Source organism: Phodopus roborovskii, unplaced genomic scaffold (assembly GCF_943737965.1).
Source record: "Phodopus roborovskii unplaced genomic scaffold, PHOROB, whole genome shotgun sequence".
Classification (NCBI taxonomy): domain Eukaryota; kingdom Metazoa; phylum Chordata; class Mammalia; order Rodentia; family Cricetidae; genus Phodopus; species Phodopus roborovskii.
This window is the reverse complement of record NW_026126460.1, coordinates 14,745,565-14,773,172: the sequence shown is the minus strand read 5'-3', so window position 1 is coordinate 14,773,172 and position 27,608 is coordinate 14,745,565. Positions and strand designations below refer to the sequence as shown.

Here is a 27,608-nt window from a genome sequence, read left to right as displayed (position 1 = left end):
TATGTTTTCATAGCGTTAATTTGTTTTCTTCCCCTGTAGAAGGCTAGTTGGTTTTTATCCGAGTACTATATGGAAATTTTCAGGCTTATCCTTAAAATCCTTTAAAGACATATTATATTAATATAGGATATAGCAATTTAAAAATGTTACTTCATAGAGTAAAAGTAAGCCCTATGACAACAAATAAATAAGGCACAGTTTTAAACCCTAAGAGATTAAGTGTACATGAATCTATGTATATATTATTTTAGAAGGAGCCAGAATATAGTATATTATTATAGGTAGATTTCAGTATACATTATTCATACACAGATATATAAAATATTCATGCATGCAAACATCATATATTAAAATATTTATGTACACACATATTAAAATCAGGATACAATATTTGGATGTTTCTTCAGGTTAGTAAGTACTTTTGGTCTTTCTATGCTAGTTCCAGATTGCAGATTGAGCATTATAGAACACTCGAAATTCTGTGGATTGACCTTGTTCTGAGTCAGAATATATCATATGTCCTCAAGAGCCCCACAAATCTTAATATTGTTCTCTTTATTCGACAGAGCTACATCATATGAGTTAATAAACACTAACAGTGAGACTTAGGACTTACAATATGTGCTACTGAGATATTGTGCTAGTCCACTCTCATGAATTTGGCATATATACTTATTTTAAGTGTAAGATTGAATAATTATTCAATGTATTGAAATCTGGAATACCAAGTTTTATCTGCTCACCTGGAAATGTAAACAATGAGAAGTGAAGTACCAAGGATTATTCCCTGTATGTATGAAATTCACTTCTTAATGTTGGTGAATTATGAGGTTAAGAGTCGACAACCATATTTTATTTGGGTGGTGTGCCTAAATTCAATATGTAAGCTGTTCTTCTAAACCATATCAGTTTCTAATTGGATCTTCCATGAGGAAGTTCAAACATGTGCAGGGTACATAGCTTTTTTTGCAATTATGTGAAAATTAATGGAAAAAGAATATTATCTCGCATATTATATATCTTATCATAATACATATGTTTCAGTTCTCTCTAGTAATTTCAGAATTAATGAAAAGTAGAAGCCCAAATAGACTTTGAAAGTGTTTGAATTCTACTAAACCAAAAATGCAAAGTCAAAACAATAATTTCTCTCTTCGGGTGCACATTTTTAGAATATAACATAAAAGACACAAAACATTCATAATTAATATAAATGACAAGACATAACCTACATGGCACATTTATATTCTCTCTATCCATTAATCACATGGTTTATATTAATGTCATATCAACAGAAAACACTACTTAGATTATTCTCCCATTGCTTAAAATTTGTAGAATAAATGTATTCACAGGTACTATCAGGAGGGTCTGTGGGTAAAGAGATTGCCACACAAACTCATTTCCTTAGTTCAACCCCTAAAACCTACTTATGTTAAAAAAGGAGTACCAAACTTCAGTCTACACATGGGTAGTAACACACACACACACACACACACACACACACACTCACACACATTATGAGCATACACAATAATAACGAATTAAAGATGTAAAAGTAATTAATAGAATACAATTCATTATACTAAATTTCCAAAACCTTGGAAATATACACAATTTAAAAATTATATTTCTATAAATATTTATGGTTTTATTAATATATTTGACTCTATCTTTATAACCTATCATTCAAATTTAAGAAAACTCTGATCAAAATTTACTACTTTCAATCATCCTTCCTCGAGAAGATTCTATGTGAAAATACTTTGTTCATGGTAAGCACTGAATATAAATGTTTCTGTTCTGTGTTGAAAGTTTTTGAGATCCTATGATATGTAAGTTATTTTTTGCTAGAATGTGGATGTATAATAATCAGTACTGAATAAATACTTGTGCTTGCATATTTTAAATTATTTTCATTTTAAAACATTAAAAAGAAACACCTTTGTGATAGTTATATCTGTATGCAGTGAAATATGAACAGATTTACCCCCACATTGCCCCCTCCAACTCCTGAATCTCTCTCAAACTTTCAACTCCCAACTCTGTGTCTTCCTCCTTCTCTGCTCTTCCTCTTCATTGTCCTGTTCTTCCTCCTCCTCTCCTTCCTTCCATCCCACCAACGATCGACTTCTAAACAGATTTTTTCCATCCTGTAAAGCAGGCCCCAAACCTAATCAGAATGCAGTTGGTAAACTTGTATTAGTCATCTACTATTGGACCAATGTGCATATCTTACCTGTAGCATGCAGGATCCAACAGTAAGACCACTGATGGCTTTGTGTTCTTTGATACAAGTCTTTATTTGATGATTCTTCGAAAAATTATACTTTCAAATATTTTGTTTCCAAAGACATGTGTATCTGCCAATTGCTAAATGAAGTATTTAAATATTTCCACCATATTTTCAAAAAGAAAATGTATTTTTCATGAAAAACTCTTTAAAGTTAAGAATCTACATAATTCCATACTGATATTATGGATATTCTGAAGTACATGTTGCTTCTTTAATCACTCTTCATATTTAATTGCCTACTTTATGCTTAAAAATCATTGGAATTGGTAAGAGCTTTCAAATACTGGCGCTCTCTATGCTTTTCTTTTAAATATTTAAATAAATTTCAGGTTTGCTGTTTCAGTACATATTTTGACACAGCTGTGGATTTTAATTTATATAAATTTTAATTAAAAACCTAAAAAACTGAGAATTTATTTTCTATAAGTGGTTTTTGCATACCACTTGAAGATTTGATGAGTGATTACTCTGAATGTGTGAACCATTTACTTTTCATCTATGATGGTATAATATCATAAATAATTTTGTTTCCTGTGATCTACCAAACTGAAGAATTCTTAAAAGTGGAATCAACATGAACATATTCTAATACCTTGATTCTAAAGATTTTAAGTCTTTTTTTTTTATTTTGGTAATGATAAAAGATAAGTTAGACTCACAAAGATAGGTTAGATGATAGAATATTTCCTTTAAATTTTGCCAAATGTTAGTGGACTAAATATTGTTAACTATAATTCTTTTTCAGTTTTTATTTAAATTTGAAACAAGGTTGTTTTACATGTCAATCCCAGTTCCCTCACCCTCCCATCCTCCCTTATAACCCCCACCAAACCCAGCACATTCCCTTTCTGCTCCCCAGAGAGAGTGAAGCCTTCCATTAAACAATCATATTTAGTCTACTGATAGGCATATCTTTTAGTTCAAATTTAAGGTAAAATTTGCCCAGGGATTTCAGGAAGTACAGAAGTCATAACTGTAAAAGATCTAAACTACCCAAGTAGAATTGTGTCAGAGTTTGTTATACAATACACACACACATACACACACACACACACACACACACACACACACACACACACACTCACACAGGGGCTGGCGTGGCAACAGCAAAGCAGCAGCAATCAAGAGAGATCACACCTGAGAATCACTGCTCCTTCCCTCTGAATGCTTTGCTCTTAGACTGGAGAGATGGCTCAGGAGTTAAGTGCATTGGCTCTTCTTACAGAGGACCCAGGTTCAATTCCCAGCACCCACTGGCAGCTCACAACTATCTGTAACTCCACTTCCAGAGAATCCTATAACCTCATACATGCGTACATATAGGGAAAACACCAATGCATATAAAATAAAAATAAATAAATGAAAAGAAATAAAACCCTGTTCATGTACATAGTACTTGGACATTAGTAAACAGGACATAGTGTCATTTTTTTGGAGAATAATCTTTGGTATGCCATGACTTAGTTTACTCTTTTTAATATATATATATATATATATATATATATATATAGAGAGAGAGAGAGAGAGAGAGAGAGGGAGAGAGTTTGCCTAGTGCCTAGACACAGACACATTTCCCTTTGACTTATGGACCCTAATGGAAAGACATTAGCGAGAGGGCTCTTTTGTTATATATAATTTCTTTCAGGTTTATTATGACTGCTATTGTATGAGTGGGTGGTAATGTTATTTACTGCTACTATATTAAACACATAAAAGAAACCACATAATCACAGCTTTGTGTCCAGTATAATTGCCTCTAACTGATACCCTTGATAACAGAACCAGTGTTAAATATTAAAGTAACACTGGCATGAATATTAATATAAGAGTATGCATGCAAATCATGGATTCAAATTAAATACAACTGATGCTAATAATTAAGTTCACTATAAAATTAAAAGTGATACAATAAACAGCTGGTAGGACAAAATATTTCTATATATGAATTATTCTATATGAATGTGAGGCTAGTAAAACAGCTGAAGACTTAATTAAAGTCATTTATGCTTTTATCTTGGATAAGTGATAAATAATCCAGTCCTGCCTACTTCATTACCATAGGTATATTTGAAACGTCGCATTTAAAGTGGAGGCAGGATCTCTTCAAAGTTATTTAGTTGTTTGTTGTTACATGCCTTTAATATAAATGTCACTAATTAACTGAGATTATTCCTGCAGATTAAAATAGTAGACATCTTTCTTTGATAGAGAGACTATAGGAGAAAATAATATAGCACATGAATTCTCTGTTATTACCTGATGGAACTTCCTAATGTGTGACTTTAGAACCACAGGGAAGTTTTTGAAGGGGAACAAGACTCTCAAAGAACTAAATACAGGTTTATGGGATGAGTTGTGTAACTTACTAGAAAGTCATTGTTTTGTATAAAGAAAAATATCAGTGTTACCGACATTATTCAGATAGCCTCGAAAGTTTTTCTGATTTAGTAAGCTTAGGTAAGTATTGTCTTTTGTGTTAGCCACTGCAGAGCCTCTTCATAAGAACCATGTTGCCGTTCACTGACCTTGTTCTGCATCCTTCTTGAAATGTTAAAAGTGAGAATGTGGCTCCCTTCAATAGTGTGGTTAGATTTAATCAGTAAGCAATAAAGTGCTTCTGCTCTGAGTACATGATCACGCTAGTATCTCTTGATCTTTATTTCTTCTTTAACTTCTCTTGGTATTGACTATTGTTGCCACAACTACAGTTCTTTGAAGGGGAAAAATCTGTGTTCTTGAAGTTTTCTTTTAAGTCCAAACATTGCTGTTGGCTGCCTCCCCACTTTCCTTGATTGCTTAAGGTTGGAATAGAAAGAGATATTGCTAGCTCTCCCTGAGCTTAAATAGGCCTAACGTACTGACAAGAAAATTGTGGGTGGAAGGTTTTTAAGAGTTTCTCTGTCTGCATTTGTAACAACCCTGCTAGGCTTTGAAAGATCAAGAGGCCATTCACCTCCATGGTTTCAGTTTCTTCCAGATGCTTGCCAATGCCTTGGCTGCTTATTGATTTCACTCCCTTAGCTGTGCTTGGCTTAATAAAACACTGCAATCGTAGCTAAAATTGTGTCTACTGTGCACTGTAATAACTTATTTGCCTATATCACTTAGTTAGTATATATCCTATGTTAATTACTAAGTGATTAAATGTGTCTGCATCATTTAGATTAGACGCTGAGTACAAGCATGTTAAGCAAGATTCATTAGAATGTCTGTTTGAAAAGTATGTGTAAATTCAAGGCAACAGCACAGAGCCTCTCTTTTCCTTCCTAGATCTGTGCTTATTTACCTGAAATATTGAGAACAATTCTTATTCCTCTTGAAGTTCTGAAGTAAAGGTAGAAGCAACTGTATTAATGTCATATGTTACAAATTATCACAAACCTAGGGGTTACAAACAGTAAACCTGGTGTTTATCACAGTTCTTTACACTAGTCTGTTGACCTGATGATGGTGGTTAAGGATACCCACATCCCTAAGTCTCTACTTCCTTTGGCTTCTTGCCTCTTCTGGCTTTGGGTACAAGAAGGTATTCTGTAGCTTATGGTTGCATCACTTCAATTGTTTATTTTTCTTTAATTTGTCTTCTGCTTCTGTGTTTCCTTCCCATTTTCCTCTCATCTATAGATATTTGCGTGGTTTTGTAACCCACATGTATAAGGAAATGATATCTTTAACATTAAAATATCCTAAACATTTCACTTCTACACACCTTTTTCCAAAATAAGCTAATATTCACAGATTCTTGAGATTAGGGTATGAGAGCCTTTTTCATAAAGATTGATGAAAATATTTACCATAGAAAATATGGGTTTTGGTCACATGTAGGTATATGTTTTCACTAAATGTCCTAATTTCCCATTTTAAAACAATGGCTGTTAAAGAGAATTGTGTTTTATGACTATTAGAAGAATCACAACATATACACATTGAATCATAAAGTGGAGAAATAAAAGACTTAAGGTGTTTTAAAGACATACATGGGAAAGCTTAAGGTACATAATCAATATTTGTTAAATATTCCAAGACAATGACATTACAGGTAGCCCTAAATGAGCAAGGGGAAAGTTGCCCTAATAACAGTTGCCCCTCACTATCTTCTCTCTTCAGTCTTGTGTTGCTGTTTTTCACTGGCTGAACCAAAATGAAATGCAGAAAACACAATAGACAGTTGAAATCCAATTTGTGTCAGTCTCTTGGAACACATAGAAGAATAAGAAGAGGAGAAACAGAGTTGTAGGAACAAAGGGATGTACAGAAGACATTCTCTCAGAGCATGTAGGATAGCCTAAAACATCATATTAATGTTTATTACAGCCTTCACTATCTTAAATATGACTCTATAAGTAGTTATTCAGTTCCTAGAATATTAAGATTTTTTTTTGTGTGTAGCTTTTTAAGAATAGCCAAGGATCTCTTTTTCAGCAGGGTACAAAAAGAGACTGGTTTTCAAAACCAAATAAACAAAACCACAATCTTTACAACAGTGATGTGAACCTGAACTCAAGCAGCAGTCAAAATAAGAATGCTTAGGTGTGGATTCAAGAATTACAGATAGAATAGAATGAGAAAGATTAGAAGTTTGAATGACAAGTACCAATTTTTAAAGCTAGTTGTCAAATACAAATCTAAGACATTAAAGTGGAATTAAACATATTTCTGCCACTAGGAAATGAGTAAAGTGTGTTAAGCAAGTCCTATAGGTAAATAATTTATTTATGTCTTGCATTTGATATTAATAATATGAATGTCAATATTAACAGAAGCATCTGACACAGGTTGATTCTTCAGATGTAGTAACTAGTAAGGAGGAATACTAAGGATTCTCTTTCCTTATATAATTATACTAGATCCTTACTGTAAGTCATGTATGGTGAAAGGATTTCTTGATAAAACAATAAAAATGTTAGATAATATTACTGCTTTCAATAAACAATTGGTAATTATAAACATTTAACATATAATTCTAAGTAAATTGATAAGTATTGAATGGATATGCACATGCATCAACACCTGTCCTTGTTTGTTCAGTGGTGACAGCTGAAAGTATAGGACTGGAGATAAGTGAGAATAAGGGTACAGCAAAATTCTTATGTTTAGAAGGGCAAATCTTTAGATCACAATGAGAATGTATTTTGTTTTCTCTCTTTGAGAAAACGATATGATTTTTATTCCTTCAAACTGATGAAGTCTTATGAAACTTGAATTTGTTCTAGATGGTTTAATAATTCCAGCACAGTCCTTGTGGTGGTTTGAGTGAGAATGGTTCCCATAATCTCATATATTTGAAGACTTGGTCCCTAATTGGTGGAACTTTTTGGGAAGAATGAGGAGCTATGGTCTTGTTGGAGGGGCCATATCACTGGGAGCAATCATGGAAGTCTCAAAAAATTCAATCCATGCCCACTGTCTCTCTCTGCCTCAGCTGTTCTACTTTCATGTACTCTTAAACATTAAGCCCCAAATTAAGTTATTTCTTTTATAAGTTGTCTTGATCAAAGTCTCTTATCACAGCAATTAAAATATAGCTAAGAAGGTCCTTAATTTTTTAAAAAAATTCTATCTGATAGAGGTTGGAGAAGAGATCCATATGAATACAATGGATTGAAAATAGAGGTTAAAAATAATAAAGAAAAGCACTTCCAGACTTGAGACAGGAAAGTAAAAAGTGGATGTCTGGATTTGTAGTAAGAATGATTGCAGTAAAGATGATAGAATTAAAGATATGATGAGCTACACAGGTGTGATGGCGACAGGGGATGACCAGTGAATAAAGCTGTGCAAGTTAAAAAAAGAATAAGAACAACAAAAAAGATCTCTTGACTTTTGTGAAAGGAAACATTGGATGATCTTACCAAGAGCAATTTTAATGGTAACCATGTAAGCAGGAAAACTGTCTATCTCAGAATAACAGGCCCAAAAAGTGATGTAGTATAACTGAGAATAGCAAATACTTCTGACACAAATATAAGTCAAATATAAGGAGATTTCATTCTTGAATATAGGACGAGTACACAAGCTTACATGTACAGCAAGGAGGCCATAAAGGAGTGAAGATGAAGCCATACTGAAGATAAATAATAAAATTATATCTCAAGAGAACAGAGTATAATGGTTTTGAACATAGTTTGCATACTAATATTCAGATGAGAAAAAGATTGTTTTCTGCTTAGAAATAGAGTCTGAATTTAATGAAATATGGAGCAAGTAATAAACTATAAACAAATTATTTTAAAGACAATTTGGGACAAATCTCCATGAGCCTCTATTTTCTCTAAGAATATTTATAAGTTCAAATATAAAGATAAAAGGAATTGCCTTTAAACATGTCCTATCCGAAGGAAAACATTAAAGATAGAATATGAAAGATAAAGCAAAAGATTTACCATGCTATTAGATCAGGGTATAATAGAGGTAAATGAAGCTTAGGGAAACTGAATACTAAAATATGTATGAGTAATTCTAGTCTTCACTTCATAACACAGCCCTGTGCAATCTCAAGGCCAACCACATTTTTAGCCTCATCTCAAGTCATTAAATATAGCATTGCCATATTTGTATCTGAGGCCCACAGAGTGTCCACATATGATAGGCTTTCACATATTGCTTGGCATGTTTCCTTAAATCTCACCATCTAAAAGGCACTCAGCAAACACCAGTTTTCAGTCTACTATAGTAGTCTTTTTCTTCCATATTATTGTCATAATTATTTGCATACCTAATAGAAATTTTTAATTGTAATTTATTTTAAGTGCACACACACACACACACACACACACACACACATCATAGGGGAATCAGAGGATAACTTCATGGAGATGGTTCTGAATTCCTGTCCTTTCAATTTTTATTGAACTTAGGTCATGAGACTTCAAGTGCTTTCATTCAATCATTCATTCTGCCAGTCTCACAGACTTCCTCTTCTTTTCCTGATTCTTTTCATTTTTCTTATTTTACATATCGGTCCTAGTTCCCTCTCCATCCTTCCCTCCATTCCTCTCTCTCTTCTATCCTCCCATGCTCCCTGACCACCCTCCCATCCCATTCTCCCCCCCCCCACCATTCCACATATAGGGTGATGCCTTACTGAAGGGGTCATCTCAATCTCTCAAGTCATTTGGGGTAGGGATTAGGCCCTCCCTCCTGCCTCTAGGTTGTGGGAGTATCCCTCCATGGAGAACATGCTCCCAAAGTCCTTTTGTACAACAGGGATACATCCTGGTTCCACTGTCAGAGGTCCCTTAGACTGCCCATGCCTTCTAACTGAGACCCATGTTCAGGGGGTCTGAGTCGGTCCAATGCTGGGTTCCCAGATATCAGTCTAGAGGCACATTAGCTCCTCATTGTTCAGGTCAGATGTTTCTGTGGGTTTCTTTTCCTTTTCTTGTCCTCCCTCCCTGCATTTGGATTCCAGTTTGGCTCAGTGTTTCCCTATGGATATCTGCTTCTGTTTCCATATGCTATTAGATTAAGGCTCTATGATGGTGGAAAAGTTAGTCATCAGTGTCATTATCAGGGAAGGGCACTTATGGTAGACTTTCCACTGTTGCTCAAATTGTTAGTTGGGGGTCACTCTTGTGGGTCTCTGAACATTTTTCTCGACTCAGTTTTCTCTTGAAACCTATAATGGCTCCCTTTTTTATGCTCTCTCTCTCTCTCTCTCTCTCTCTCTCTCTCTCTCTCTCTTTCTCTCTCTCTCTCTGTCTCTCTCTCTCTCTCTCATCCATTTCTCCCCTGACTCAATCTTCATAGTCCTACATAGTTTTCTCTCCTCCCCTTCTCTTTCTCCTAGCCCCTCTCCACTCACTGCCACCCCCACTCCCAATATGCTCAGGAGATCTTGTCCTTTTCACCTTCTGTGAGGGACCATGTATGAATCTCTTAGAACCCTCCTTGTATCCTAGTTTCTCTCGCAATGTGAATTATAGGATAGTGATCCTTTTCTCTATGTCTAAAAATCTTTATATGTGTGAGTACATACCATGTTCCTCTTTTTGTGACTGGGTTACCTCACTCAGGATGGTTTCTTCAAGTAACATCCATTTGCCTACAAACTTCAAGATTCCATTGTTTTTTTGTTTTTGTTTGTTTTTTTCTTCCTCAGAGTAGTACTCTGTTGTGTAAATGTGCCACATTTTCTTTATCCATTCTTCAGATGAGGGGCATCTAGGTTGCTTCCAGGTTCTTGCTATTACAAATAATGCTGCTACAAACATAGTTGAACACATGTCTTTGTTGCATGGATGTGGATCATTTGGGTATATGCCTAAGAGCGGATTGCCGGGTCCTGTGGTAAACTAATTCCCATTTTCCTGAGGAACCGCCATAGTGATCTCCAAAATGTCTATACAAGTATGCACTTCCACCAGCAGTGTAGTTCCCCATTCTCTACATCCTCTCCAGCATAAGTTGTCATTGGTGTTCCTAATTTTAGCCATTCTGGCAGGAAAAAGATGGTATCTCAGAGTTGTTTTCATTCTCATTTCCCTGATAACTAAGGATGTTGAGCACTGTCTTAAGTGTCTTTCTGCTTTTTTGATTTCCTCTATTGAGAATTCTCTCTTCAGTTTTTACCCCCCTTTTTAATAGGGTTATTTGGTGGTTTGGTGAATAGTTTCTTGAGTTCTTTGCATATTTTGGAGAACAGCCCTCTGTCAGAGGTAGGATTGCTGAAGATCTATTCCTAGTCTGTAGGCTGCTATTTGGTCTTGTCAACTGTTTCCTTTGCCTTACAGAAGCTTCTCCATTCGAGGAGGTCCCATTTGTTATTTACAGATCTCAGTATCTGTGCTACTGGTGTTTTGTTCAGGAAGCTGTCTCCTGAACCAATTTGTTCATGGGTACCTCCCACTTTCTCTTCTAAAAGATTCATTGTGGCTGGATTGAGGTTGAGGTCCTTGATCCATTTGGACTTCAGTTTTGTGTATGATGATAGACATGGGTCTATCTTCTACACACCATCATCCAGTTGTGCCAGCACCATTTGTTGAAGATGCTTTCCTCCTCCATACTTTTAGCTGTTTTGTCAAAAATCAGGTGTTCTTAGGTGTGTGTGTTGATACAGGATTTTCGATTCAATTCCATTGGTCTACCTGTCTATTTTTGTGCCAATACCAAGACTATAGCTTTATAGTAGAGCTTGACATCTGGGATGTGATGCCTCCTGAAGTTCCTTTATTGTACAGGATTGTTTTGGCTATCCTGGGTCTTTTGTTTTTCCATATAAAGTTGAATATTATCCTTTCAAGGTCAGTGAAGAATTGTGCTGGGATTTTGATGGGTATTGCATTGACTCTGTAGATTGCTTTTGATAAGATTCCCATTTTTACTGTGTTTATCCTACCTATCCAAAAGCATGGGACATCTTTCCATTTTCTGGTATCTTCTTTAAGTTCTTTCTGTAAAGATACAAAGTTCTTGCTATATAGGTCTTTCACTTGACTTCAGCCATTCCACACTGAATGTACCCTATCTCGTATTTTCCTGATTCTTAACTGTATCTCCGGTGAAGTAAAAATTTCACGAGTGTAAATAGCATAGTAGACAAAGCATCATTCACAATACAAATACATAGTGGGTTGAATAAATATGTGTAGTTGAGTAATGTATACCTAAGGGGATAAAGGTATAAAAATAATGATGGAAGAAATTCACTGTTCAAGTGAGGAAGAAAAACAGAAAGCAATTTATACATTGTATAAAACTCTTTTCTGACACCTTCAAGTGTTATAGTGGTAAATACTGACTGAATCTAATAGATGGCCTCTGGCTGAATGAATGTGCTGTGCAGGATAAAGGTGGCAATGATTTCCTTTAAAAAATGGATAGTCCTTAGACTTAATTGCTTATGTTCACAAAAGTGATTATGTTATCCGGGGGTAAGATGAGCCATGCAGAAAACTGAAAATAATGACATTTTAATTCAACCTGTCCAAACTGCTGCCAGCCTACTTACATGAGTAAGTTCTTATTTAAGACATGAAGGAAGTGATGTAGATTTCATTTATTTTATTCACTGGATACTATCTGTGACATAATAGTTATGTGTGACATTATTATAGGTCAGTGACTTTATTCCAGTTTCTTCATTGCATCTAACATTAACTTCTTAGTATTTTCATCCCTGTCATTCTCACTATCTTTAGGGGCATCATCTGTCTCAAGCGCCCACAGACTTGCTGTTCTTTTCATTGTACATCCACATTTTCTATCTTTTCCACCCCTCCCCTTTTATGCTCTTTATTGATAATGCAATGGGTTTTTCCTCCATTGGCTGCTGGAGGGTATTGAATTAATGATCTATAAAGACAATGAAACAGTGTAAATTTGACTAAAGTTAACATGCTTAACGAACTAGCCCAGAAGTATCACTTGGCTATAGGCTTTTCTTTTTTTCTTTGCTTTGCTTTTTTGTGACACAATCAGTCAAGTTCAGGAGACAAGATATAAATATCTGCTGGCTGAAAAAGTAGTGCCTCAGCGTGAAAAACAGCACCACTCACCTTTGTTGTTAAACAGCAGACTCTTTCCTTCAGGAAAAATGAGAGATACAGATAACATGGCTAGAGACTAATGCTGAACTTCTTCAGAGCTCTCTGTGTGTGGCCCAGAGTCCCTTGGTGGTTTTTAAAAATGTTCTTATTCAAAGCAGATATCATTATCAAGAAGAATATCCCTCTTTTAGAATATCCCACCAAGCACCTCTTGTATTTCCCTCTTTTCCAATGGGAAAATTCTTTACCCACAAGCAAAAGAAAAATTTACAAGGCCATAGGAAAAACAAAGGCAGGATAGTTTTTAATTTTTTGTAAAGTTTTAGGTAATGTACCTGTCAAGTTATATTTATCCCACTGCCCTTTGGTTGCATTTTCCAGTGGCATCAGATCCAAAATTACTTCTATAGTCACCAGCAGAGATAAGAAACTGAGGACATTATTAACTTAAAAACAGAATAATCTATTGAAAGCAAACACTTTGTAATTAAAATATTGGGATTTTTTCTCCCCTTCTCAAGCTCATTTTTTTTTTTTTGCTTTAAATGAATCTACAATCAATTTTCTTTATCTATTCCCCTATACTCCAAAAAGCCATCTGCTCTTTCCATTATGAAAAAAATAAAACCTACAATTACTGTCTTGTTCATCTTTTCTTTCTAAAAAAAAAAAAAAAAAAAAAAAAAAAGGAAAAAGAAAAAGGAGAGAGAACAATTATGCAAATTCTCTGCAATTTAGTTTTAAATACTCTTTGTAGTGTGATGAGCAATTTTCCTTAATACATACCCAGCTTTTTTGCCAAGACTTACTAATAGATTTTTAGAGAGAACTTTCAATGTTCACATGAAAAGTCATCTAATGTAAACTTTTCAGATATACATAGAAAATGGCATTAACGCTATTATTTGAATTGTAGAGGGAAACAACCATTTTATATATTTCATTCTTTGAAAACTAATAATCTCAAAGTGTTTCTTCTACCTTAAGCATTACCATCTTTTTACCCTAGGAAATGTCTATACTATGTATTGCACATAGTCAGAGAAAGCTTTCTTTTGTCTTTTTCTGAAGTATGTTTTGTCAGGGATGTAGTTTACCTATGAGCACCAATCTACCATTTGATTCTATTTGGTCCTTGGTAACTAATGTGTAATTTTGCTTGCTACATTCCATTATTACTAATGCAAGGTATTTAAAGCTGTCTAGCTAACAAGATAAATGTTTTTAGGGTATAAAGTCCTGATGAAACCTAAGGGGAAATTGTACAATATTTTTAGCATCCTATGAAGTTATACTACATTTCTAATCAAAAAGTATATTGAAAAACTGATCCTGCTGCTGAAAAGGCCAATCCCTTGAAAGAATAAGGCATTGAGACTCAGTTTTCTGTTTGTTTAGCTACAAATGTCTGTTTCTTTTGACTAGTCACATGGTCGAATTCAGGATTGAACAATGGTTGTGACTGATGCTTTTGTAATGATTAGAGGGACTCAATTTGATTTAAATGTACCAGAGGATATCAGAGTTTCCTACTTTCTACATTAGCTTCATATACCTGCTTGCTACATTTTCATATGCACAAATCATACTTCTAGACTTAGTTTCCTACCTGAAGGTCTAGGAACACTGTACTAAACCTAGTAATACTAACATATAGGGCAATTCAGGATCCACTAAGAAAATACAAGCTGAATACAGTCAGTATAAATGTAACTCAATTAGCTATCTAGCATTTCATATTCAATTAAATATCTAATTTAAATGCATAATTAATTATGATGTTTAATCTCAGTAGATGTTTTGCTAAGTTGTTGGTGTGTTTTATATATTTTACACATGTACACGTATATAATTTGGTAAAGGAATTTTCAGGTTTATGTTATAAACACAACTAGTTGATACTACATTAAACAATATGGTCATATAAAATCATCTGTCCTTCATATTTACAAAATATATATAACCACATTGCTTTATTTCAAATGTTTGCTGAGCTACACAGCAAGTGACACTAAATTGTTTCAACTTTGTAGATACACACAGGGCCACATGAATTTTCCACGACTAACCAGGTTCCTGTGGGCAAAAGAGAAGGGTTAGTTGAAGGGTTTCCCCCTCTTGGAAGACAAGAGAGGAACAGTGACTTCAGCTGATGCCATAGATGTAAAACTAAGCTATTGTTTGAGACAGGATGATCCACGTTCCATCACTTCATCTGCTTTTCTGGAATGTTTCTCTACCTGTTGTCCTGATAGTTCCATCCACAGTCCTTTCTGTTTTGTCACTGCAGAGGGTGGAGGCAGATCTGTAACCTCAGTGTTCCTAAGTGAGCCTTGATCAGTTCTGCTGAAACCAACTTCTCCTTCTTGGCTCTGCCTCCTGAATGCTGGGTCTAAGACATGCGCCACTATGCCTGGCATGATATTGAACGTTTTAACTATTTCAGGAATGTTTTGTTCCACTGTGTCCTAAAATGTGGACAGTATTGTATCTTAATTTGTTGGATTGTTTATAATTATAGTTAAATATTATTGCCATGAATATTATGTTGCTGATATTATTTGGTTTGGTAAAACAAAAGATCATTATAATTTTCACAGGAGTAGAATATTGTTTTATTTACTTTGTTCCATAAAGGCACATATCAAACTTTAAAACAAAATAATTATCTTTTTGATGGTATGTTTTATATTGTAATGTTTATACTTATAACTTGGTGTATATGGCTATAGTTCCATCTTCTTTAATTTAATATCAATATGAAATAATTTGTTACTTGGTTTCTATCTTGTCAAATGAAGAGATTGATCCAGATAAAATTTTGTAGTTTCACTTAGCTCTCAAACTTTATAGGTTCATGTGTGGGACATCTCTTTAATTTTTAAAAAATTAAATATATTTTGGTAAACATAAAATAACTGAGCAAAAAGTCTTTTAAAACCCTCATTATTTATAAATCAGCATTAGACATATTGACTATAGTTATTTATTTACAGTTTTAGAATTTATTTATCTCACTTACATATGCTTACTCTATATGAATATGGGTAAGTTTGTTACTGTTATCTTATTGTCCTTGAGAATAACTACATTTGTATAGTAACATAATTTAGGATAAAATTAAAAATTAAAAGTATCTGGTGTAGTGTTCATTTTTACATGTTTTAGGCATTTTAGGCATTTACATTTATTTAGGCAAATAAAACATTATATTGTTCAAACTATATAAAATATAGGTTCTAATTTATTAGGTAGTTACTCTATAATTGCATTGTGGTATAGACCATTTATTGCTTAATTTTATTGAATTATATCAGCCTAGGCATGAAATAATATAATGAATTTATTACACTGTTAGTCGAGTCTGCTGAGTACTTTCTTGGAGACTGGGTTTAACTGTATGGCCTAGCTGGCCTAGAACTTGGAGTGTATAACAACAGCCTGGCCTCAAACTTGCAGAGCTTTGTCCACCTCTGCTTCCTGAGTGCTGGGATGAAGAACATAGTCACAATATCTGGCTCACTGAGTATATTTTAAAATCCATGATACACCTTTCATCTAATGTAAATCATTAAAATACTGAGGAATACTGAGTTAAAATAATGGAATTATATTTTTGTTGTTGTTATTACAGGAGGCTCTGATCATGGCAAGCATGGACCACCCACACCTTGTTCGCTTACTGGGCGTGTGCCTGAGCCCCACTATTCAGCTGGTTACCCAGCTGATGCCTCATGGCTGCCTGCTGGACTATGTCCATGAACACAAGGATAACATAGGGTCACAACTGCTGCTGAACTGGTGTGTCCAGATCGCTAAGGTAAGTGCTGCCATTAGCTGTGAAAATGCTATTTGGTAATTTATCTCCTGATCTAGAAGAGTCTGACAGTTGAAATTATGCCATGTTTTTTAACCTTTTAATATCAATAAATTCTATTGCTATGCTAAATGGCATATTATTATAAGTACTTCAACATGGACCATGGATTGAGCACATATTCTTGTGGGTTATTTTTTCATGGTATTTCTATTAGGTTGACTTATTGCCAAAATGCATAGCACAACTAATCATGGGGAATAATTGCTGTTCTAGACTTGTTTGACTTTAATATACATATATATTCAAGTTAGCAAACAAAATCAAAAAAGTAAAAATACAATGTCATAAGTGTTTGATTTTATTTGGATTCATTAAAATAGTCTATGGAATTGTCAGCATTAAAATGATAGGCTTTGTGGTAAGCATCTCTACACAATGAGCCATCTCACCTGCCTCTTCACACCTTCAAGCTATGTTGCTGCTGTTGCTGCATCTGAGAAACCCAGCAATGAGTATAGGCCCAGATTTTCATAATTCTGAGACCTTCCTCAGAGCTGTGAGGGCTTCTCCTACATTATTGTTGGGTTTTTTCCTGGTGCTCTATTAGTTTGCAATCTAATCAGTGGGAAATCCCCTTGTCTTTCATGTCAGGTTATAAAACACTGGTATTAGTGGAAGGGGTGATGGGAAACAGTTGCTCTCAGTGGTGCTGCTGCTCGATAGGCAGCTCAACAGTTAAGAGCCCTGGCTGCTCTTCCAAAGACCTGGGTTCCATTCCCAGCATTCACATGGCTGCTCCTGGTTGTACCTCCAGTCCTAAGACATCTGACCCCCTATTCTGGCCTGTGAGAGCACTGCATGTATGTGGTGAACAGACAAATACATGAGGATAAAATATGAGGATACAAAAATAAATTTTGAAAGGAAGTGAGCCCTCACTCCTCACAATTGTTTTTGAGGGTGTGTGTACATATATATATTGCTAGCTGTCTCTGGTACCTATTGGCCACTTTTGCATAGATGCAACCAAAATACACAAGAAAATAACTTTTAAAAAGGAAAGACATATTTTGACCAGCAATTTCAGATTCTGCTTTTGATGACAGATCATTTCAGTAAATTTTTTGATAATTGATACAAAAAGTATGTCTTCTGCAAAAACTTATGTGCTTCAGAAGTCTGCATGATTTTTAGACATTGTTTTGTTCACAATTCTTTGTTTATCTGATTACTTTTTATATTCATATCATGTTCCTATTTAAAGCTAATGAAATCTGATTTTCTATGTCCCATGATGGTAGTTGAGTGTTACTTCTTTTTTTTTTTTTTTTTTTTTTTTTTTTTTTGTGGAGTGAGTTGGTTGGAGGGGAAATAGGAGGAAGACAAACCTCTCTTGATTTAAGATCATTGGATAAGAAAGTAGAATTCTGTGTGGAACAATGCATTCCTTCTCTGTGCACAGATGTTGTCTTTCTAAGGATTAAATATATAAAGTGAACAAAGACTTCATTTAATTTCTTTCTTTCATCTTTTCCATTTTTCACCAATATTAACTACATGGAGTGACAGGAGATTAACTTTTCATTGATCCAGCCTTTTATTTTTGTGTGAATAAAAATGTACTTCAAGTCTAGAAGTCTGATGGAAGTTAAATGCACACATTGGCGTTTGACATTTCAGAGATCTTTCTATTTAAGATCAGATGCTACATATGACCTCATTCACTGCATATGTATACAAACTACTGAATCAGAAAATTGCAACCCACTGTTACTTAATATATTAAATGACAACTAACGTTATTTAGAAACGTATGAATGTCCATTGAATGAGTGACTTTTTTCATTGTGTTGTGACAGAGAAACTTATTTGTCATAAAAGATAAGAAGTTAAATTCATAACATTGGTTCTACAACTAAGCTCTGTATCATGACAGTGAAAATCCACTGTTAAGGTTGAAATTTAGATTTATTTTATATTCATTTGTGCATAAAAAGATGCTACCTTATTATTTATTATCTTTACTGACATTATTTAAATTAGAAAACATATATTCAAAGTAAAATGCCAAATCTTTTAAGAAAATCAGAAGTATGATTCCTGTTCAGTAGGAAAATTTAGGTCATTATTTACCTCCAGGATACTTCAAAATCAATACAAACTAGACTGATTTTCAATACAAAAAAAACTGATTTTCAAACTAAGAATGTCCTCAGTTGTCTCACAGATACCCACTGCTCAATACTTTTTTCACTATGGTGAATTTTAGTCTTTGTATGTTTTTCAGAATCATATCACTTAATTAGATATTTGAAGCTTGCCTCTTGGTGGGTAATTATCTACAGTGTTTGTCTAGTCATGAGGGATTCATAATTTTATTAAAAACACACACGTTAAGTATATTATTCAGAAGTAATATGGTGCATATAAATCCAGAAAGACTTTTTAGAAATAATCTATTTGTGATATTATGGAATGATAAGAACCCTGGTAATTCAGGACAGCCAATTCTAAAGGTTTAGTCCCAATCCAGACATCTGAGAAACAGTATGTACATGTGTTCCAATCCAATCCCAGCAAGATCACAATCATAGAAAAGTCAATGTTTCGGGTCAAATCCAATGCTGGGTGCAGGAGAAAAATTATTCCTCAGTGCAGTGACAATCAGGCAGAAGGAGATTGGCCCTTCTCAATTTATTCAAATCTATAACTGACTAATTCCAGCTCCCTCCTCCCTTAAATTAGGTCAGTAAATGGGATTTCCCCAGTCTACCAAATCAAATGTCAATCTCACACAGAATTACTAATGGACACACTGGAAATCATGTTTAACCAAATGCTTGAGTACCTCCTAGCTCAGTTAATTGACACACACAGTTTCCTATCATGTGGAGATATGATGGAACATTTCTTATATTCTACCCAGGAATGTTGACACAATAACCAAGAAAAAAAAAAAAACTGTTTCATGTATTGAGAAATGAGATATAACACTTCCCAGTAGTTATGACAGAATTTAGAAGGAAATGCCTTTTATTCACTCTAATTTACTTCCACCACCTATCATCTCCAATAACATAGACAAACTCTAGATGGCTTTAATCTGTTTCCACTAGAGTTGAATGAACAGAATTTGGATGCTATTGTAAGGGCTAAATGTATGATCTACCAGATATACATGCTAAGAGAGCTTCTATGCTTAATATCTGTTATTATAAAAGGAAAACATTATTTAAAATGTAATATCATCAAAACTAAATAATGACTCATACAGAAAGACAGCATGATATTGTAGAAACATTATCCACATAAAATAACAATCTGAATATGGGTCCAAACTCATACTTATAAACCCTTCAGTAACCATTTCTCCCTTTCCCCTTCACTCGTATTGTGACACTCTTGCTCAGTTCACAGACAGCCCTTACTCCCCACATGCAGCATGGTCCTGAAAAGTCCACAAACTTACCTAAGGAACTCATGAGGGAGGGAAAGAAAGAAGACAAGGAGAGGAAAGGGAGGGAGGGAAAGGAAGGGGAGAAGGAAGGTGGGTGCATCAGTTACTGTGTAAATCAACTTTGAGAAGAAAGTTTTATTTAGACTTATGGTTCCAGAGGGTTAAGGGTCACTCCTGGCAGGGAATGGAGGCAGCAGGAGACAGATATGGCAGCAGGAGAAATGGAAAGATCAGATCTTCAACTGTAAGTAGGAATCAGAGAGAGCAAAGTAGGACTGTCATAACTCTAAAACTATGAAATACAGCCTCCTGCAAAATACTTCCTGCAATAATACCACGCCTCTTAAGCCTCCCCCAAACAGTTCCATCAAGTACTAAATAGTCAAATGCCCAAGTGTATTGGGGACATCTTATTCAAGCCACTGCATAGAGGAAAAGTAGAATGAAACTACGTAATTGACTGTGAACTTGCTTTTAAGCCTCAGAAAAATAGAGATTTTTTTTCCACTACATCTATATATCCAGAACCTTTGTTGTCTCTTTCTGTTAAAGAAAGAACAAAAGACCTCATGAATACCTTCCAACACATGATTGAAACAAAACCCATTGTATAAATGTTGTATAAATGCACAAACCCAAAATATTCGTCCCAATTTTATTGATGTGTGATTGACATGTAAAAATTTAATACATTTAGTGTGACTTTTAGAGATAAACATGCAATGAAATTAAGCCTAATTGTATGTTTGTTATCTCATCTAGCCACCATTCTCAGTATGTGGGGTAATGAGATAGAGTTTACTCTTTTGGAGATAGGAAATGTGCAAATGAGTACTTGGGCTTGGATGTACACGTAAGTCACCCATGGGCAGTGTCCACCTCTATAGGTGCAGAGTGAAGGGAGAAGCCAAGGTCTGGCCTCCTCACTCCACTCTAGCCTGTATAGACTCAGTCTTAACTCTGAGTCCAAACTCTCCCTTTCCATTGTACTATTTTACCACTGATGGTTAAAATTAAGCTTTTTAAAGCAACAGAACATAAGTGAGGGTTATCTCCCGAGTTCTGGAAGAAGGGTTTGGAGGCTTCCCCAGGGACTCACAGTACAGAAACCATTTCTAGTTATTAAACCCAGATATTAGGAATTCAAGAATTTCCCTGTTCATCCACAACAGCGTGCTAACTGATATGTCATTAAACCATTTTGTTGAATGGACTAAAGAAAAGAAAAGCAAGGAAAAGTGGGAAACAACGAGTTGTGTGGAGTAAGGGCCCTGGTGTAGTCCTTGTGTCTTTTCGAGAGGCATATCAGAGCCTGTTGAAATATCAGTATGGAAGACAGCCTCAGAAGGTCATCTCCTGAAGAGTTGTGGAATTTTCTTAAGTGATGTCTGTTTGGTATAACATATCACTTCAACAAATTGTGCATTCTGTCTGCCACCATAGAGAATGTTGAGATGCTTCATAGATGTTGATGTCTCCTTACCAAGCTTCTCACAGAGACAGACTGTAAGACCTGTGGCTTCACCTTTGTTATAGAGATGGGAGCCCAAACAGGTGACAGATTCTGTTTAAGTTGCATTCTTCTTAATGACAAAACCAGCGACAGAGAATCCACTGCTTCCCACACATCTTGTTTAGATGAGCTGACAGTCAATGCCACCCAAGCCTAGATTCAGCACTGGGCTCCTTGAATCTTAGGTGAACTAATAGCTTCACTATTAGAATTAAATGTGAGGTTTAAAGTATGAGATCATGTGCCTTCTTAGATGCTGTTACATGATATAATGAACTTTTTCAACTATAGAATTTTAAATGAGGTGGATGGCTTAATTTTTGTTTTATAAATGCTTTTTAAAGCCTCCCCTCTACAGAAACAATATCCCCTCTCGATCTTTGTGTAAGACTGTCTAGCAACATTACAATCTCCCAAGCTGATGATAAAGCTCCTGGCTAGATTTGAATCATGTTTATCCCCTCTCTGAAATAATCACTTTCTTTTTATTTATGCATTGAATTCTCATTGCCTTAAAGGGGGATGATACATGAAGGGCAATAAGAGATGAGAAGGAATCTCAATACTACCAATGAAAATTGAGTTCATGGAGACAATTTCTGGAGCACAGGTCCCAGAATTGCACTGGAGGCTTAATTATTTCCTGAGGTTTGCATGAAATATGAAGTGTTCTCACTTAGTGAAGTCATTTAGACTTTTTCCATATCTAGCATATAGGAAGGCAATCTCCCCCTTTGCTTTGCCTGTGGCATCATTGGGCCTGCTGACTCCAATTCAGTTTGTAAGGGACTCCTTCCTGTAAACAGCAAAGGTTTTCATTTAGTCACTATGAACATACAGAAGCTTCCTTCTCTCAAGTTATTATGCTGTAGCTGGTAGTTCTAATGTACTTTCTGTTCTCTTCTTCTTTGTTTATGTATAGAGAGAGAAAGTGAAAGCTATCCTATCTAAATGGATTAAATTACACTTCATATGTGTAAAGTGTTCACAATTACATCTATTAGTCATGATTATGTGAGGCTTGGCATCTTGGCAGATATGAGGAACACTGTGATTTTCTCAAATGGAGATCAAAGTAGCAGGGCTGGCATAGCCAGTTTATTGCCCCCCGCCTGGGGGTTTTGTTTGCAGTGCTATAGAGGTAGATGGGTGTTACAGCACTGCTTTCTTGGTAAGCGGTGGAATATATTCATGTTCATTCAAATGTCTTTTGCAGTGCCACTTTCCCAAGATGCTTACAGTAATTTGGAGAGACGAGACTAGCATTTTCTGCAGATAAGAGAAACAAAGGATAAAGCATAGTGATTTTTCTCGAAACCAAATCTCATAGACGGACTAGAGACTAATCATTAGTCTTCATACTTGGCCTTGGCCAGGCCGCTCCTGATTTAGTTCTTCTATGATGTTTAAATGACTTTTCTTCTAATTTTTAAGTAATTGTAGGAAGTAACAAAAAAAAAATAGAAGTTCTGTTTGTTTTTTAGCCATTCCTTGGTGAATTATGGAATACTTTTGTGAACAGAAACATGGTACGGATGAAAGCTTACTCAAATCTCATTAGCTTACTTGAATTCTTTTGTGTGGATGTAGTTTTGTGAAGGTTGATCATGTATCCATTCATAACACCAATACTCTATTCATAAAACAGAGCTGTATTGTGGTCACCTGCTATTCTAGCAGCATTTAAATTTCTGTCTATTTATTTTGAGACAAGGTCTCATAGTTCAGGCTTACTTTGAACTATGTCAATCCTGTGGTCTCAGCCCTCTCATTGCTTGATTTTAGGCATTCTCCATTGTACCTCCCTACTTTCTTGTATTTAATGACATCCAAGTATTGTCACAATCAGCATTTGAGCAATGCCTTTGACTTTTAAAATTATCTTCAGAACTTGGGCTTTGTATATTACATGATGTAGGATACTCTAGATTCTACATTTCATTGTAGTATTAGGACTTTGGTTATTTCTTCTATCAATTGACACAAAGAATATTACAGAATCATACCTATGAAGAATAATATATCATTATGTGACTTGAGGAGAATTAATGGTCCATCTAGAGATAATAAAAGGACTCTTACGTATGCTTAGGAGGGACATCTGCCTTGTTTCTGTACCCTCTAATTACCATAAGGGTGTGGTTTTGCATATCCCTGCCTGCAACAGAACAACTCAGTGATGCCCAAAGGGCAAGGAAATAAATTACAATAATAACAGTGATTGTCTGAGAGTGAGAGAAAAACAGTTACATATCAATGCCAGACTTCCTCTTTTGGGTGATAGCTCAAATATTTAGACTTATTCCATTCACCAAAATTTATTTTTTAGGATACGTATGTACATGTATACATAAATACATACCTATGAAAATATGCACATGTGTTGATGTTATACATCTTAAATGTTAATATATGTAGGAGGAATTTATGTTTTGAATACAGGCTAATTATATGCACTCAAAATTCTACAACTCGTTAGACTTCTTCATGTTCAAAGAAGTATGGGATATAAGAACAGTAACTGTCATGATGAGAAGTCTTAAGCTGCACAATGTTTGTACAAAATTTTACTTTCCATCATCTAAATTTGATGGATTACAAAGAGCTTGTTGGCAACAGTTCATTACTTTTCATCAGGCTAAGGTGAGAGATGAGCAGAATATATGTGTAGTAGAAAGGAAGGGTGAGCAGAGCGATTATGAGCACCTGAAGAAGTGTGGCTGTGGGTCAAGGATTTTATCCTTCATTAAAGAGCCGTTGCCTAAACTCAGGATCTGCTCATCCCAAAGCGAACAAAGAATGAGCTTAATGGCCATCATCTATCAGCCCGCCACATTTCAAGCTTCAAGATCTTGCTATTCCCAGTGCTCCGTGCCTTGACAAGGCTAATTGTGTAATTACGATACTACATCACCCACTCCTGGTGCTTCGGCACTGGCAAGGCCCAGAACCAGGAACTCTGATGATTATTGCCCCAAGCAAGCACATTAGCACAGGACAGCTTACTAATGGGACCACTCAGTTGAAAGTTTCAATCCACAAGGTGGAAGCCAAAGATTTTGTGATGGAGGTAAGCTCTCAAATTAGAATTACTTTGTATTTTATACAAAAGAATGCCACTCCCTTATATTTTCTTTGTCTTTTTGAGGTATGTTTTAACATTTACCAACATTTTTTTTTTAAAAAGTGAATTAGAACTTATCCTCCAAGGATCCATTAAATGCTAAACAAACAAAAAAAAAATTATGTCAGTTCTTTCTATACAAGTTCCAGAATTTCCATTAAAAATCCAGCAAGTATATGTGGGGCTCCTTCTGTGATATCAGTCCTTTATTCCTTTCTGATTCTGGGAGTGACTGCAAGCAAAGGTACTTGCTTTCAGGACTCAATGACACTTCAGCTGCACGCATGAGTGTTATGGATGCTCCTCTGCTTTCCTATGCTGACTATGCATGGCAAGTCTAGATACTTCCATTACACTTTGAGGTTTTAGATGCCCATGTCTCTAAAGGATATTTGTGTCCATTTAGAACTGTTGCTCAATAACTTTTTTCTACTATAAACTGGAAGAATACAGAGCTAACATTGAATGCGAACAGTTTCTAAATCAAAAGTGGACAACTGAAACAACTGAAAATTCTTTGGAGAAAATTTCAAACCATCCCTGGGGATGAGTTCCTCTTTGTTCCTGATACATAGACAGCCTTGACCAATACTGATCGGGCTTTCAAGGAGCAAGTAGTAGATCCATACAAGAGATCTCCCTAGCAATAAGGGAAAGACATTATTCGCATTTCTTTTTAACCTAGTATTATTTGTAAAGCAAGAATAATTATGTATGAATAAAGCTGGCTAATATTTGGTTGGAAATTACATATAACATTTCACCCATGGAAGGCCCACTTACAATGCTCAACACAAAGTGACATATAACCTAACAGAGTACTTCATATAGTCTGTCAGTCAATAGTGTTGTTTTTTGTTGTTACTATCCTTACCTTTGGTGATATCCTGCACATTGGAGAGGAAAACACTATAACTTTAGGAAACCATGTCCAACGTGACACAACTAGTGAGCATGGTGCTGTGTGATTTTGCCACAGAGTCTTTCTTCAACATCATTTAAGAATTTCCACTTATCATCTTTCTTTTGGTGCCTTGACTGCATATCCCTCAGCATAGGACAATATATCAACTTCATTGACAGTACTCCCATTTAACTGAATTTTTATTTTAGTTATATGTTTGTAGGAAAAGTACTTAATTTTTAGCACCATCAATAAACTTGAAATATAAAAATTTACATACATCAGTTATCATTCAATAAAATATGTGGAGAATGACAGAGAACATAGCTTATGCTTATCAGTGGAATGATATGGGAACTTATAGAACCATTTTCTTCATTATAGCTGCTCTTGCTTTTGTTCTTCTAGGCAAAACTTCTATAGAGCATTCCTAAATGTGGGGATATTTCCCTACCAAACTTGAAAACACACCACTATAATTCATGATGTTTATGGTCTCTCATCCTGTGAAATGAGGCTTCTATCTGGGTGGGTTCTTATAGGACAGAAGTTTCTACACACTTATTCTCTTGTTACAGGTACCGTGATCTTATTTCCAGGTACCCTGAGGCATCTGGTCACAAATCCCCTGCATTTCCATCAATCATTGGCATGGAAGTCACGGAAAACCCCTCTTTTTTTTCTTACTTAAATTCCCCAAAAGACTGCCTTAGAAAAACATTATTGGAAACTTGTTCTAAATAAGATTCAAGATATTACAGTTGCGCCTGCTAGAATCTGTCAACATTTCCATTATAAGTCTATATTTCCCAGGTTTATTATTTGACTGTGATTTTTTTCCTGTGGACTATGATACAAAAACCCAGAAGTTCAGCCCAGAGCCATTTTTATTATTGTTGCTCAAATATTGAGATTTTTTTCCAACTTATGATTGTTTTTTAATACCACCTAAGTCAAGTACTTTGGGGGGACACCCATGCATTCTATGTCCTTTATAAAATGCAATATTAAAAACAATTTATTCATCTCAAAAAAAAAAAGAAAGATATAACTGGAATATCAAGGCCTGAAGGGGAAATTGTATGAGCCCATGTGGATCTATTCCATATGATTTGGGAGCTAATTTGATATTTAGATTGAGAGTTTTAATATTCCTACAATAAGCTCTTGAGAAATTAGCACCATGTGGATTTAAAAGAAACTGAATTGTAGACAAGGGAGACTTGCATGGAAGACTAAAAATGAAACATAGTGAAGAATGTTCTCCAGTCAATTGATGGTGCTTTCATCAAAGATGGAGTCCTGGCGTGTTTGTTTGTTTTTGTGATTATTTTCTTAACTGATGACTATAGTAAGAGAAGCTGGCACACAATTTATAGATCAAAGAAACACTTGAATTAACTGTTATTTTAGGTAATTTTATCAGTAAGCCAACCCCCACTGCAATGTAATGATTGAATTTCTTGTCAACAGAAATTGCTATATTGGTAGATCTAAAGTTTCCTATCCTCAAATCATATCACAGGCAGGCAAAATATGTATTGTCATATTGTACCAGGTTACTTTCTCACTTCTCTGAGTAAGAGATGTTTATCAAGAAAATAGTACCTGGAGTATACCTTTCCCTATTGAGATTATATGATTCTAGAAATGTTTGCCCAGTGTCAGATAAAGTGGGCAAATTTAACCAAACTCTGTGGATTTTATCACTCAATGAATATCACTCCTTGGGGAGTTTTGCTCATTAGTAATGTATTCTTGCATATATAAAAGGGAATGTATATTTTAAATATTGTTGAAGATTTGAAGGAATATTACTACCTTGTCCAAAAATGGTGAGAGCTGTCAAGTCACCTTTGCAATTCTTCAGTGTGGCTGGAATAAAATACAAAACATCTTTTAACTTCATTCCCATCTTTCCCAATGGGTAAAGAAAGTAGGAAACTAAGAAATACCTAAGATGGAGGTGCATAGGGAATCTGTAATTTTTCTATGCTGGTCATA

General features: G+C 35.1%; 1 protein-coding gene across 1 annotated transcript in view; it reads left to right on the top strand.

Moving 5' to 3' along the window:
* Positions 1-27,608, top strand: part of Erbb4 (erb-b2 receptor tyrosine kinase 4) — a 1,004,487-nt gene that overhangs the window by 821,347 nt on the left and 155,532 nt on the right. Inside the window, exon 20 of the mRNA XM_051190418.1 lies at positions 16,421-16,606. Within this exon, the coding sequence (XP_051046375.1) occupies positions 16,421-16,606 (186 nt within the window). The remainder of the gene's footprint in view (positions 1-16,420; positions 16,607-27,608) is intronic.